Raw genomic sequence first — 15,538 nt, forward strand, 5'->3', positions numbered from 1 at the left:
CTTGAATTCTCCAAGCTGACTCAGGACAAGCTCATATGGCAAAAGAGCAGCCGGGTCAACGAACATCATTGAAGTTGAGCAACCCAAATAACCAATCTGTCATCTAAGGTTATGTCATCTGTTCTTTCTGAGTTCAGCTGATCTGATATCAGTGCATTCATCAAAACGGACCACAAGAAACCTGTTTGATGGTGTGTTGTTGTTGCTTGTCACCGCGGTTGGCAACACCTTCACAGGTTCTTAATGACACACTATGAACATTACAGTAAGTTGTGTCAAACTGATGGGTGTTACCTGATACATGGAAATCAGGCTTCACTTCCATGATAATCGAGTATAAATAAATATTAGATTGATTTTTGTTGTTATTGGAGGTTGCCTGCCCTGTGATTATTACCGGTTGGACGTCATATTTTTATTGATTTATCACCACATCTGTGCTGAGTGCCAGGGCAAGCAGCTAGTCAGTCATTTACCAAGCCACCTTAAACGCGTTCCCGTGTGCGCGCCCCCGCGGGTGCTGTGAGAGGAGCTGTCGGCAGTGAGATCATGTGAGAGTCCACGCTTGGAGAAAGTAGGTTAGCAGGGTAGACTGAGAGGAAAGCAGGCGGAGAGTCACAGCAGCAGAGGGAGGGGGGGCTCAAGCACTGGGAGTCCTGCAAGCCAAGCTCAACCACCGTGGGACTTTTCTGTCAAAAAGTTCGCCGAAATACAGCCGCTAGTGCGTCGAGACAATAACATGCAAGCCAAAGCGACTTTCTTTACTCTTACTTTTCCAACGCCGGACTTGGTCGAGCGATAAGGGGGAAAGAGTTTCGGGTAGTTTTTTTCCTCCTCTGTTGTTGGCCGTGTTTACCGAAAGCTGTCTGCCACTGGAGCGAAGTTTATATTTAGAGAGCCAGTTCGCTCTGGCTCTGCTGTGTTGCTCTGACTATTCTGACATCCATTTGAACCACATGTAGTCGTGTTTTCGGCATCCGCGCAAGAAAAACAAGACATCAAAATGAGAGGTAAGTTGTTGTTGTTGTTGTTCTTTTTATCTTATGCAAGTCCATGCACATGTAGTTGAACTCGGACGGAATCGGTGTTTTCGTACGGGGTGAGATGGCCACATGTGTCTGCGCACACAGTGAGTTGAGTGCGCCTGTTCTTCTAGTGCGCATTAATCCGTCAAGACTGGATTAGCTGCACATAACTGGAAGCTGCATGCTCCACGGAAGTTGGCCATGCAGTAATAAAGAGCTGAAGGAATATCAAATGTGGAATTCATTTCGGGATAAAGTCTGTTTCGGGGTTTGTTTGTCGTATTTATTGTGTAAGCAGTGTTTGAAAGTGTAGTTATATTTGGTGTGTGTACTCTAATCCGGCGTCATAACTCCAAAGTGCATTTGGAAGAAATATCAGTTCCACCTGGGACTCCATCTGTAAATGCCAGGGGATGTTGGAGTTATGCAATGAGCAGAGGGAGGGGCGTGCGTGTGTGGAGGCTGTTGTTACCCAAAACTGTAATTATGTAATCGACATATAATTCGGCTCTGTAATCTAAATTAATTACAGTTTTAAAGATGATCGTTTGAGACCTGCTCGAGAATATCGTTACTGTAAACCAAACGTAAACCATTTCTCTGATCTGCCGGCACATCATTTTTCTGATAAATGTATTTTGATGTTTGCTGGAATAAGAAACCACAACTGCGGTGCTCGCGACAGGTTTTATTTGTGCTGCAAAGTGTGTAAAAGCATTATCACCGGTGTTAGTACTGCTGTGATGTTGTTGTGGTGTGATGGCGGTGCCAGCATGGCCGACAGTGTGAGTGTGCAGAGGGAGAGGGCCCTGGCTGTTCCACTGACCTAGTTATGTCACCCAACATTATACAGCATCTACAGAGGAGGGAGGGGGAGCGGCTCAGGGAAGGGCCGTGCCGACCGACGTGCAGCGCCATGTGCGGCTGCAGGCTTGCTGTGTCGCCCTTCACTGAGCAGCCGGGCTTGAGCTTGAACTTGGGCAGAGGGGAACTGCGATCAGTGGGGAGGCATTTTGAATACACCTTACACACCTTGCAACCTTTGCAAAATACAGGTTGCTATTGCTTTTATCTACACAGGCCAATTTAGGGCATGTGCAGGGAGATATTTCAAAATAAAAGTTGGCCCAACATGCTGATGGCGTTGATTTGAAATGTTAGTCAACGAATCAGAATCAGAAAAGGCTTTATTGTCTTTGTATGTAAATAAAATGAAAGTAGTAGTGACAATCAAGTGATGCATTTCCAACATAAAAAAAAGAAAAAAAAAAACACGACACATGTCTTTATGGTTATGCCTGTAGTTATTTGCAGTGCATGCAAAATATGATGCAATTATTCAAATTATATTTTGAATGCATATTGTCTGCTTGTGCAAATACACTAGCTATTAGCTATTTTTTATAGATGCATATGGAAAATATTTTTGGGAAAAGAATGCCTCAGTAAAAATAAATGTGTCTGTTGCTGGAGTCACTTCCACATGAAACAATCTGCCCAAATAAATCATCAGGAAACAAATCACAAATTAAAAAAAAAAAAAAAAAAAAAAGCTTTGCACTGATGTTTGTTACAGCTCAGCAACAATGACAAGGTAAAAAAGTAAATATGCTGTTGTTCCCTGCAAACTATTTGACTGGGCTTATGGTGCGCCTCTGCTTTTTGCTCTCACCGAGACGCTCATTGCATTCTTTTGTGGTGCTGGACAGAGGATTAGCCACAAGGAGGTTTTTCTTTTTTTTTTTTTCTTTTTTTTTTTTTTTTCAGAAGAGGGGAGAAAAGAATTTTGGCAGCAAGGAGGGAGGGAGAAAGAAGTAGAGGGGGCCTCTGGTGGAGGGAGGTTCCCTTTCTGGCAGGATATCCAAATGTAAACAAACCCAGACCAGGCCTTAGCTCACTAGACCAAAAATGTAGGTTAGTTGCTCACTTTTAACAACTTTGCTTGTTTGCTGACTAGAATAGATTTGCAATAACAGCATGTCAGCATTTTCATCTCAATTGGAGCTGGTATATACACCAGTGTATCCAAACACAGTCACTTCAGCACAAGTTGTCAAGATGTTCTGACAGCTTTATTGTTCTGTCAGGCGGATATATGGACTTGAGACTCTTCCTCTTGTTTATTTTATTAGATTTTACTACTTCTCTGTAATACAGGCGAGGGTGGATGTATTAATGTTTATTACGGCTAGGCATGCTGTAAAAAGATCAGAAGGCATTTCACACACACCAGAAGACACATGGTAGAGGCTTATGAAATTCACAGCTCTGTTGTAATGTGCAAAAACACCCCCCCACCACCACCACTGTGTGGGCTTCAGCTGGTATTTGCATCTTTTTAAATGGAGACAGGTGATTTGATTACACTTGTTCTGCTTGCTTTACAGCTAGATTGTAAATATGTATTATGTTGAGCAAAAAGTCTATTCAGAGTTATATTGTTACAAGCATTATCATCTTTTGTGCACTTTCAAAAATAACCTTTTTGTTACTGTATAGGCCCGAACTATAGGGTGTAGTTTTGTTTTCTACGGATATCATATATAATCTGTAAAATACAACTCCCTCCACAGGTTAGACCAGAAGCCATGAAAGAAAAACATGGTTTTGTCTTCATAACAGAGAATATATATGATCTCTTGGGGTTCATCACAGCCCCGGGGCCAAGCAGCCTCCTCTTTTCCGCTTGTGGAGTGTGTGGAAAAGAGTGAGGTTTGTGATTTCAAAAGAAGGAGTGGCAACAAGGCCAGTCATGGACTATTGTGATACAGACCTGTGTTTGCCTGTTTGGCTTGTAATGTAAGCCCTCTGTGATGTTAAGGCATACACCCTTCTGTGGCATTACACAAGAGGTGCCACAAATCACAAATATCAGTGTTTTCTTTGTATTCATTTAACAGAGGTGTAACTAATGTGCTACCTTGGCCAGGCCTGCCTTGGAGAAGTAATTTAAATCTCTAGGGACTTTCTGGTTAAACAAAGGTTAAATAAATAAAGTAAAAGGAAATTACCAGGACTGCAAGAAAACATGTGAAATGAAAATAAACATAGTCATAGTAAAACAAAACAAGTAGGTGTTTTAGATGCAATTATTAAATTATGATTTTAAACATTTTTTAACACTAGAACCTCAACTTGAAACATAACTTAGACCAAAACAGTGGGAGCAGGCATGGGACAAAACTAGAATTATCACCTAAATTACCACCGCCAGAGTAAACACTGCAAATAGTGGAAGCACAAAACTCTCCTTGCGTGTGACTTCTCTTCTCATTTTTCAGACTAGTTCATTATGAACAGCAATGTCCCCAGCAGACCCCTGTTAATGTGTTGCTTGAGAACAAGTGCAGCAGGCAAATGTCTGCATTAAAGCAAATGTGTGTGGCTGTGTGTTTTATGACCTGTGCACTGAGCAAACAAGCACAACCTGTACTTGTACTTTGCATTGAAACAGGGTGGAACATGACATCAAGACAGAGAAGTGGCGCGTGCACGTGTGTGTGTGTGTGTGTGTGCGCGCGCGTGCGAGTGTGCATGTGTGTGTGCGTACGTGCGTGTGTGTGGGCGCAGAACCATTTGACTGTTCATGTGGAGGGTCAAAAGCTATTCTCCTGTCATGCTACTGACATACTGACACACTGACTTTTTGACACACTTACCAGAAGGTTAGCGGCCGAGAACTCCTGGTTGTTTGTTTGGCACACGAGATACCAAGAAGTGAAGTGTTTGAGCCATAAAGTCAGTGATTCTCCCCTACGCACGCACACATACACACACACCGAATTAGCCCCATATACAGATAACAAGGTTACACGTTTAACTGGCTGATAAACACACTGGGGCCAGTTTTGCTGTTGTTGCGTCTGTTCCTACTTTGTCAAAAGGCTTGGGTGTGCCACACAAAGTAACTGCACCCATTCTCTTTTCTGCACAAACACTTGATCATACTCAAACATCGGCCTTTGTTTGCTGTTTGCCTAACTTCACTCCATATTCCTCATTTCACCATATCATGTGATTTATTTAATCTTTTGGTGGGTGGAGAAATGTAAAATGCAAAAAACAAAGGCCATGTATTGGTCTGCTTGGAATGTGAACTCTCGAGAAAAGGACAGGTCAAATGTCCAAGACTGGCCTTTTGGCTGAGGTCAGAGGTTAAATGCAGGGTTATAGGTTACGCTTATTGTTCTTTTAGTCTTACTACTGCCTGTGTGTCTCCTTCAGGGAAGTTTAGACGTTTTAATTTGCTAAATTTGTGCGTTAAATAAACTTATTTTCCTTGAGTATTTACTGTTACATCTAATTGGGCTTATTTACCTGTCTTGGTTCAGCATAAGTATGCAAGAAGCTCCAGCAACGGCTTTTGTTGTTACCATTTGTTTACTGTGTAGTAACTTTGCTCAACTGCAAATTTTGTGCGCATTCATAAGTTATCAGCTCTCTTAAGCGTCAGGCCTCAGTAGGACACTGCCTTTTAAAATAAGTTGTGTTGTTGCAGATGCCTGTTTCGCTGTCTCTCTGGCTTCTGCTTAGGTATCTGCAGAAAGGCAGACAAGAGGAGCGAGAAAGCATGTACGTGCAGTTGTAGCAGCAGGGTTGGTGGGTGGCTGTCTGTGTAATTCTGGCTCTCAGCAAGGACAAGAATAGAAATGGTTTAGGCAGAAGCTCAATGTCAAAGAGAGGAAGGGGGGGAGGGTGAAATAGCTGACATTGAAGATCATACTATGCTGGCTTGGGTGGACTCAAGCCAGGTACAGTATGGTACACTGCACTCAGTAAAATTGGGTTTCTAAATGCTGCTGATGCTTTATTGCTATCAAAGTAATAAGACTAACACAAACAATAATAATAATGATAATATTTTCTATCTCTATCAGTAATGCTGTTACTAGCCTATACTATGTATTAATAGGTTGGATATGGATATGGATAACAGTGATCATGTTTAAATCTTTTTTGTTTGTTTTTGGTTGTGCTGCCTTGTCTAGGCTTATAGCACTGCCCTACTTGTCATATCTCTGTGTTATGTAACATATTCAATATCCTGATACAAGCAATGAGCCTTCAGGGAAATATTTTGTGGCAAGTGCGCGCATTGTTCAGTTCCACCTTAAAACTGGTGTGCGGAGGGACTTATTCAAACGCGCCGTGATCGCGCCTGCCTCCCTCCTCCCTCTCCCCCTGCAGTGGGAAAGTGTGTCAGTAGGACAGAATGTCCACATGGGCTGACAGGCTACCGCGCCTGAGTGACTGATGAGTCAGCCAATCGCAAGGAGGCATCGAGCCCCGGTCAGCCAGTGGGAAGCCGCGAGCCGGAGTGGGGCGGGGCCTCGGTGTTGCTAGAGTGAGCCCGCTGAATGAGCGCTTGTGGAATGCTCGCAGACGAGTTATATAATCGTGAGATGAGGGAGGGGTACGGGGAACCGGAGAGAGAGAGAGGAAGGACGAGGGAGGGAGAGAGCAGGGGGAGATTTTTTCCATTGCATGGCTGCAGCTGCTCTAATCAGTCGGAGTGTTTTAGTCAACAGTTGAGAAAAAAAAAGACAGCAGACCGTGTCATGAAAGAGGGAAAAAGAAATAGCATGGTGTGTTTTCCAGTACCTAAGAGCACAGCAATGTCTAAAATCAGTTAAGACTCAAGCGTTTTTCCGTATACACTATTATACCCAGCCAAATGTATAATGTTACAGAAACGACAGTGATTTTTATAAACCGTCTGTGTAGACTAGCAGGTTGAGCAACAAATATTTTATGGTGTGGTTGTTGATTTAATCTCAGCCGACAAGGAGACAGGCTCTGTGCTGTGTGGACTGTTTGTATGTATCATGCATGTGTCATCTGATTCCCCGTCTGTGCGTTGTGCACCCTCATGGTAACCACAAGCACAATGCAGGCAAGCACAGTTAAGAGCCACATTATCTCGTCTTGTACCTGGACTTTGTGGGACAGAGTAACGTCTTCTTATTCTCAACTCAGTGCAGGGCTGTCGCTGTCATTTACAGTTTTCTTAAATGTAAGTTTTTGTCTATATGCTGTGGGGAATTGCAGGATTTGTTAAAAATGTCTCTTTCTGTCTGGATGCTGCATACTTCTGTGCAAAGTAGGGGATGTGCCTCATGCAGTGATCTTTCTCAATTTCTTCACTGTGTTAATCATTCCCACATGTTCTTACTGGCGACATGTTGTGAAGCAGACATCCTCGCTGACACCGAATGTAGGCCAAAAATCGGCCTCCAAGCTAAGTGTATGTTTATGTTAGACTCTCTGTACTGTATTACACAATGGCTTGTTTGGATATCAGCTGCTTTTGGCATCGATCCACAAGACATTTGCCTGGTGGTAATGTGTTACTCAATAGTCTCACGTTTAAATGTGCCAAATCAGTCAGAACCCCTGTGCTTCACTGAGCAGGTGACTGACTGTTCAGAATCTAATCTCAGGTCCAGCCCTCTGTGTGGTGTTGAGTTAGTAAAGACACATTAGTCAGTCGTGTGACCTCTCATCTGTTTTGGTTTTGTCTCTGCAGCTCAGATCGAGGTCATCCCCTGTAAGATCTGCGGGGACAAGTCCTCAGGAATCCATTATGGAGTCATCACTTGTGAAGGCTGCAAGGTGAGGAGATGCACAAAGTCAACTAGGCCAGGGTTCTTCAAACTTTTCCGTATTCAGGACCCGCAAGTTGAAACTTTTTTTTCCCCCCAGCTACCCTGATATAAAAAGATTAACTTGTGTTACGTATCAGATTGTGTGAATGTCTTACTAGAACATTAGTCACAGTGAAATTAAAACATTGTTATTATCGTAAATCTAATGCATCAAAGAGACAGTAAACTATTTTTCATTTTGCATAGGGCCTTCTACATGTATACACTCAGTGGCCACTGTATTAGGTCCACCTGTACAATCTAATGCAGTTCAATGCAACAGCTCTGCCATAAAGTCTACCTTTTAAGAAAGTTTATAATGTTCAGTTTTTTGTGTAAAATGTGAAAATTTAATTATATTTTAATCATTGAGGTTTTAATTTGCAGAGGTCGTGTACTGGACTACATTATGTTGAGAGGTGTTTCCAATTTTTTTAATTTTTTGCACTCCCTATATATATATATATATATACATGAGGGGGACAGAATATTAGAAACACCTCTCAACTATGACCTCAATGCCTATGCCAATATGTATAATATTCTCTGTATTATAGAGGAACAAAAATAGGTTCCCCCAGGACCACAGTGTGTTTAATTTATACAGAACAGCAATATACTATGCTTATTTAAGCTAGATTTGGTGCAACTGGACCTAACAGTGTAGCCACACTACAGCAGTTCAATTGTCCCATTTCATCAAAAATGTGCGTATCATTTACATATATGTGTTCTGTGTGTGTGCACACATGTATGTACAGGGTTTCTTCCGTCGCAGCCAGCAGAACAATGCCATGTACTCCTGTTCCCGTCAGAGGAATTGCCTTATCGACCGGACCAACCGTAACCGCTGTCAGCACTGCCGTTTACAGAAGTGTCTGGCTTTGGGCATGAGCAGAGATGGTGAGGACCACACACAGAACACACTGCCCTACATTAACACACTGATTACTTACCAGAACTGGCTGTCACACTTAGCTGCTAACCACTTTGTCACTTGTAGATGTCTCTGAATCTTGTGTTTTTTTGCCTGTCTCACTTGAACCTCCTCTCCCTAAAGCGGTGAAGTTTGGCCGTATGTCAAAGAAGCAGCGGGACAGCCTGTACGCCGAGGTGCAGAAGCACCAGAAGTCCCAGGAGTGTGTGGGCTCCGGAGGCGGTGGCTCTGCCGGCCTGTCCTTACCCAGGGAAGACGGTGTGTGTGGGGGCAGCGGAGAGGATGGTGAAGGGGGACTCAGCCGCTCCTGCAGTAGCGGGGGCTCCAGCTCCACCCTCAGTGACCTGGATGACATTGCAGCGCTGCCCGACCTGTTTGACCTGCCGCTGACCCCCGAGGAGGCGAGCGAGTACTGCAGCCTGGAGCTGCTGGGTGGAGGTGGCGGGGCCAGCACCGGAAACACCTCCAACTCCTCATCTTCCTCTTCCTCTTCCTCCTCATCCAATCAGAACTCCCCCCAGCAGACGATACTAGATGTGGCAGACAACAGTGGGATCCAGCTCATGCATACACACTCTCACACACATCAACTGCTGGCACACACACATGAAGCGCTGCTGGATCATCTGCCTGATGACTACTCCCTAACAGAGCTTGGTGAGTACCAGCAAAGACATGAAATAAAGGATTTAGTCCTTTATTCATCCATTACTTGACAGGACAGCCTTGAACAAATTCATATTAACTTGGTAGCCTGGCAAGTGGCATTCTGAACGGGATTTAAATCAAATGCAATAAAGTGAACTAAAATGACATTTAAAACATAAAATAGGTCAAACAAAACAAACAAGACACTGTCAAGATAAGGACAAGGTCATATGACAGAAACAGAGAAAAGGAAGAAAATGAAGAATGCATCAGATGTCAAAGCAGAGCAGCTCTGTACTGTAAGTGGCGTTCAAGGCCACAAGGACAAAGCCGAACGAGCAAAACAAGCATTGCGAAATGGGCAGAAGTCGTAAAGCAACAAAGGAACAAGATAAGAATAGCGGGGGATTTTTTTTTGTGGTGATACTTAAAAGGTAAGGAAGTAAGGGCGATTTTCAGACAGGAGGTGTGTGGACTCCATGAAGGGAGGTATTGAGATATAGCCACCTAGTTTCAGCTGCTTAGGAAACTGCAAAGAGAATTAGCCAAGGACTCTGGGGAATTTTAAAGGAAACGATGGGTAAGTATTATGACTGCTGGGTCTTACCAAGTCTATGAGGTGGAAAAAGCTGGCAAAGTAAGGACGAGGTTAGCTGCTTGATATTATGATTGGATTGCAGATTACAGTGGTAGAGACTGCTCGCACTAGGCCTAATGGCAGAGTGATGCAGAGCACGTAGTAATTTAAGGGCACATTTACATGACCTGTGGATATGTAAACAACATCACAGTAATCAGTCAATCATAATTTGACTCAGTGTGAGTTAGACAGAGGAAGTGCGTAACACACAGTGGCCTGCAGTGCACGATACCACAAGATACAGAGTTTTTGTAGTTACTCTTGGGTTTTGTAAAGAAACCACATCATCGGATTGCCACGATAACTCACTGTTTTTCCCATAATCATATTTTGTTTTGCAATTTCACCACAGTGTAGGATAGATCAACAAGTAGATTCCCGGAACTGATAATGAAAATCATTTGCATCTTGTGGTTCATGTGCATGCACGCACATACACACACACACACACACACACACACACACAGTCCTTTCCTCCACTACACTCTTGCATTTTTATAAACCTCATTCTGCTGCCACAACACTAAAGTTTTGTGTGTGTGTGTGTTTATTTGTTTTTGTCCCAGAGCGCATCACTCAAAGCATCGTCAAGTCCCACTTAGAGACGTGTCAGTACAGCGCTGAGGACATGAAGAGATTCACCTGGGTGCAGTACTCACCCGAGGAAACACGTGCTTTTCAAAACAAGGTACACACTACACCCAGCAGCTCCTGCAGTTTTTTAAGTTTTGTGTGCTCATATACAAATATAGAATAACAATTGGGAATATACCCACACAATACCGATGTCTAGTATCAAAGCAAAAGTAAGTTATTAAGTTTTCTCTGAGAGATCAGAAGAATATTAGATTGTTCTAATATATAAAAATGAATTATATCAATTATTATTGTCTATTTTTCTAGGGCAAGTAGTCTGACCAGTACTTAGTATTAGTAGTTGATGTATAGCGCCTGAAACCGTAATACTCCTAATAGTTCTGTCTCTTTTTGTGTCTCTCTCAGTCTGCTGAGTGGATGTGGCAGCAGTGTGCACACCATATTACCAACGCCATTCAATATGTGGTGGAGTTTGCCAAACGCATCGCTGGCTTCATGGACCTGTGCCAGAATGATCAGATTATTTTGCTGAAAGCAGGTCAGTACTAACACTTACTCTACTGATACTGCCATCAAATTAAAAAATGCTCAGATTTCACACATTCCATATTGCCTGAGTAAGCAAATTCTGCATCTTGCTAATTGTATTCTCCTCTTGTCTTTTTTTGTTTCCAACCTTATATCTTTGGTGTTTTTCTCCACCTCTTGCCATCTGTTTGTTTGTTTTGTTTGTTTTGTCATTAACCTCCCATGCCTGGTTTGGCCACTGGGGGAAAACATTTCTGAAAACCAAATGTACAATTATGTTATGTACCTGTATCAACATTTATGTTTGTGGTACAAAATACACATATCTGTAAATGTGTTTACCTCTTTGTAAATGTTTTGAACCTTCTTTGACAATTGTCTGAGGATGCTTATATTATTATGTCAATGTTTAAATGGTTCAAAATGTCTCATCTTGTACACCCATCTGAACTGAATTTTTTTACTTTTTGTAATGTGCTTGTGCATGTTGGAGTTTCTGTGTCCTCCGTCACCCATCTCCTCCCCTTGCTCCTCTTCTTCCTCCATCTCTCCATCTCTGTGTCTCTATCTGTGGTTGCCATTTCAGGCTGTCTGGAGGTCCTGCTGATCCGTATGTGCCGAGCTTTCAACGCCAGCAACAGCACCATTTTCTTTGATGGAAAATTTGCTTCTGCTCAGTTCTTCAAGGCACTTGGTGAGTTTCATTGGTTCATAGTTTTTTGGTTTTTTTTTTACTTGAGCACACATGAAAGCAAATGTTTTAGCTAAATATCAGTATGTTTTTTTCATTTTCACACACACAATCAAGAAATATTAATAGCCTCATAGCATCACAGGATTATCCCAGTGACTCTCATTCTATGTGTTTACATTCAAATCTGATTTTGACCAGCATGCTCTGATCAGCAATCAGCCTCTGTTGTGCCACAGCTATCAAAATCAATAGACGGAAGATTTGATAATATGTGATTTTTTTCCTGTGTTTTCCCAGGTTGCGATGACCTGGTCAGTGCAGTGTTTGACCTGGGCAAAGGCCTTTGCCGTCTACAGCTGTCTGATGAAGAGATGGCTCTGTTCAGCGCTGCTGTCCTTCTGTCCCCTGGTGATTTTCTCTCTGTCTCTCTCACACGTGCATGACTTAATACAAACACACTGAAGAAGACTGCTCATGATGTAGCCAAATCATACAGCAGTCGATAACACACACCCTAACCCACATAGAGAAAACCTTTTTCTCTCATTACGTTAAGTTTTCAAAATGTGGATGTAGATATCTCACTTGTACATTTAATTCTTGTGACAGAGTAACGACAGACAAAATTCGCATTATAATATTTGTCTATTTTATTCCATGACAATATTTCAGACACTCTTGAATCACTGCATTCACAGTTAAGATTAATGATTCCCACAGGGAAATTTGGGAAAGAAGGGTGAGCCCTTCATTTGAACCTGGGTTCAAAGCAAGAATCACACCCCTGGACCAACAAGCTGCTTGTCTTCGCACATGCCATCTTTTATCTGACACTTAATATTGTGTTTCCTGTAGATCGACCATGGCTGACAGAAGGCCAAAAGGTTCAGAAGCTTCAAGAAAAAGTCTACCTGGCTCTGCAGCACAGTTTACATATGAGTGGCACCTCAGATGAGAAATTAGACAAGGTAAAGACAAGCAGTCACTACTCTCCTTAGATACACACACATACACACACTCAAGTATTCACACATTTACCCATGTCTCTATACTCTGTTCCCACAGATGGTGTCCAAGCTGCCCATGATGAAGTCTATCTGTAACCTCCACATTGATAAACTGGAGTTTTTCCGCTTGGTCCACCCAGAGACCGCGTACAGCTTCCCTCCACTGTACCGAGAAGTGTTTGGCAGTGAGATGTCTCTGCCTGACTCCACCAACAGCTAGACAGACACACACAAAAACAGACAGAGAGAGAAGGAGAGAGAGTGAGAAAGTGTGTGAAGAGGTAGGGAAGCAAAAGGAGAGACAGAGGAGAATATACAATAGATGTTGAAGCTCAACAACCAGCAGTTTTAAGAGACAATCCAGGACATGTAATACTCAGTCTCCCATGATCCCAAACTTGTCCTCCACTTTCCCAGCAGGCAAAGCACCTTACACTACAGACCACACATGCTCATGGTCCTCTACTTTTGTAGCATTAACAACAAGCGGATGGGCATTATAATAACACAGTGTCCCACATAGCATGAGACGGCTCCAAGCTCTAATACTCGTTCGAGATCCGATCCACTGTGGATCACCCAACCAGTCATGAATGTACCTCAGTCATAAGCACCAGTGCACAAGCCACAACCCATCAGCGAATGTACAAACCTGCCGCTTCGGGACAGAGTTCTACACACAGAACGAAGTCCTCTTGATCAACAGGTCTCAACATGAAAACGGCTTTCTGCCAATATGTTTTCTCTGTATTGATTTTCTGTACTGATGCGTCAGAGTACGGTACACATACATATTCATACAGACAATATCCTTGTATTGACCATCTCTAAGGGACCAAGATCATCTGTCATTTCCTATCATAAAAAAAGGAAATGCACAGGTATGATATGGCTCACAACCTAGGCAGGCCTTTTGGCTCAGTTAAAAAAAATGGTCTCACACATACGCACACACACATAGTTAGACAGTGTTTGGTGCTGCCTTTTGTAGGCTCTTATAATGCAATGAGAAACCTCAGTCCCACACACCCCTTCCCTTGTAAATGCCACTTAGAGACAGGAAAAGATGAAATTATCTTTAATTTATATACACGTTTATAAACAAATATTTTAAATAAGAATGTAAATAAATGACTATATATATATTAGTATATAGAGAGGTGGAATGTGTGAGTGCAGTTGAGAAAGAAAGGGAGAGAAAAGCAGATGGCGAGAGGGAGAGCGAGAGCGAGAGGGGAAAAAGATGGATACTTCAGGAAAGCAGATTTTTGGACTCAGTCCTTTTCTGGACTATTTTCCTCTTGACCATACTCAGGTTTCCACGGCAACAACCCCTCTTGCCCTCATAGAAACCCAACCGGGTGACATGCAGTTGTGATGCAAGCAACGGGGTGGACACTTGTTGCAGACATGACACGGCAGGGGAGGCACTCTACCCACACAAAGGCTAAAAAAAAAAAAACAAACAATAAAAAAAACTGCCTTTATCTCACTTTCAAACTGAAAGCATTCACTCTCAAAGACTCGGTGCTGTCGCAGCCGCCCCTGCCAAAAGAGATACGACGACAAAGAGGACACTAAGGAGAAGAGACAGCAAGGCAAAAGACGATTTCATGAACTCTACGTAACAAGAGACTTGGGGATGCACAGTGTCTCCCCACTTGTTTCTAACCAGCAGTTAATAGGTGTAGTATACTCATCTTTTATTCATAATGTTTCCGCTGGTTTCAGGATGGGCCGCGGACGGTCCATATGTATCATAAACCCTCCTTGCTGGTTGGAGCAACTGTATTATTTTTGTACATTTGTTGTTCCTCTCTCCTTCAGTCCTGAACCTGACACCTGCCCAAAATACCAAGCACTTATTCTTTCCTCTTATCTCACTGGGCACTAGTTTAAGGCCAGACAGAGCTCCCAGCTGTCACCCTGAGTCAGGCCTCAGTGCCAGTAAGACGTAAACACTTTATTCTCAAGTTATTTATTTTTGTTGTATGCTTTCTACAAGTTTGCCCATACCTCTCTGTTTTTCATATACAAACATAACACATTTTCTACAGGATGATATTAGCATTGATACAATAATGTCTTACTTACTGTAAGTCCCAGAGCAGATTTTGGGAAACTGCCTGCCGCTCAGGGAGACAGTTGTAATCTCTGTCAGTGACCCTTTAGTACCAGTGTCGTCTTCTAGCCTTGTACTCCTCACACCTTTGCACCTAAGATGAGACCCATAACCATAATCACTGTGGACGTAAGTTCTATTTTTGTGAATGTTACTCACAAAGTGTCAAAACCCTCGCCCCTCCTCGTCCTAATATTGTAACATGAAATTTATGAGAAATAGGAGTTTTAAAAAAAAAAAATCATTTAAATAGAGAGAAAGATGAATTTCAATATTGGAGTTTAATGTTTCTTTTGCTGTGAGTTTCATTTATCTGTCAGTCTTTTATCCACTTTTATTTTCTTTTTGTGTCTCCACCTTTTGTCTTGTAAAGTAAGTGATCTATTTTTTTTATTCAAGCAAGATTAGGAAAATTCCAAACAAAAAAAAAGCAAAAAAAAAAAAAAAAAGTTTGTTTCCCTTCTCTTTCCCTGTATGACAAAATGTACAAGAGGTATATTACTAGTCCAAGAGTAATTGAGTCACACAGCTCGATATATATTGTTGTCCAATGGGATACATTATATGTGGTTTTAAGAATGTAATAAAATTATTTCATTTTCTTTTGAAATGTTTCATTGTGTCTTTTTTCACAAAATAGTAAGATTTTCTTTGGATATTGGAAGTAAGCTTTCTTGTTCAATACACCACTGTGTA

The 15,538-nt window shown here is 42.2% G+C and overlaps 1 protein-coding gene across 1 annotated transcript; it reads left to right on the forward strand.

Moving 5' to 3' along the window:
* The first annotated feature begins 559 nt into the window (after positions 1–559).
* LOC115374769 (nuclear receptor ROR-beta-like) lies at positions 560–15,452 on the forward strand. The gene is made up of 10 exons (XM_030073881.1): positions 560–1,010; positions 7,552–7,637; positions 8,431–8,572; positions 8,730–9,263; positions 10,461–10,582; positions 10,897–11,029; positions 11,606–11,713; positions 12,011–12,121; positions 12,569–12,681; positions 12,779–15,452. The coding sequence occupies exons 1-10, from the start codon at positions 1,004–1,006 to the stop codon at positions 12,938–12,940; spliced, it is 1,518 nt and encodes a 505-aa protein (XP_029929741.1). The 5' UTR covers positions 560–1,003; the 3' UTR covers positions 12,941–15,452.
* The last annotated feature ends 86 nt before the right edge of the window (positions 15,453–15,538 follow it).

This window comes from Myripristis murdjan, chromosome 17, assembly GCF_902150065.1.
Source record: "Myripristis murdjan chromosome 17, fMyrMur1.1, whole genome shotgun sequence".
NCBI classification, from domain to species: domain Eukaryota; kingdom Metazoa; phylum Chordata; class Actinopteri; order Holocentriformes; family Holocentridae; genus Myripristis; species Myripristis murdjan.

Bases quoted from the DNA above. Each gene is read 5' to 3' on its own strand.
- LOC115374769 (XM_030073881.1), top strand. The intron at 9,264-10,460 runs GTGAGTACCAGC...TTTTTGTCCCAG, and splicing joins CTACTCCCTAACAGAGCTTG to AGCGCATCACTCAAAGCATC. The intron at 11,030-11,605 runs GTCAGTACTAAC...TTGCCATTTCAG, and splicing joins GATTATTTTGCTGAAAGCAG to GCTGTCTGGAGGTCCTGCTG.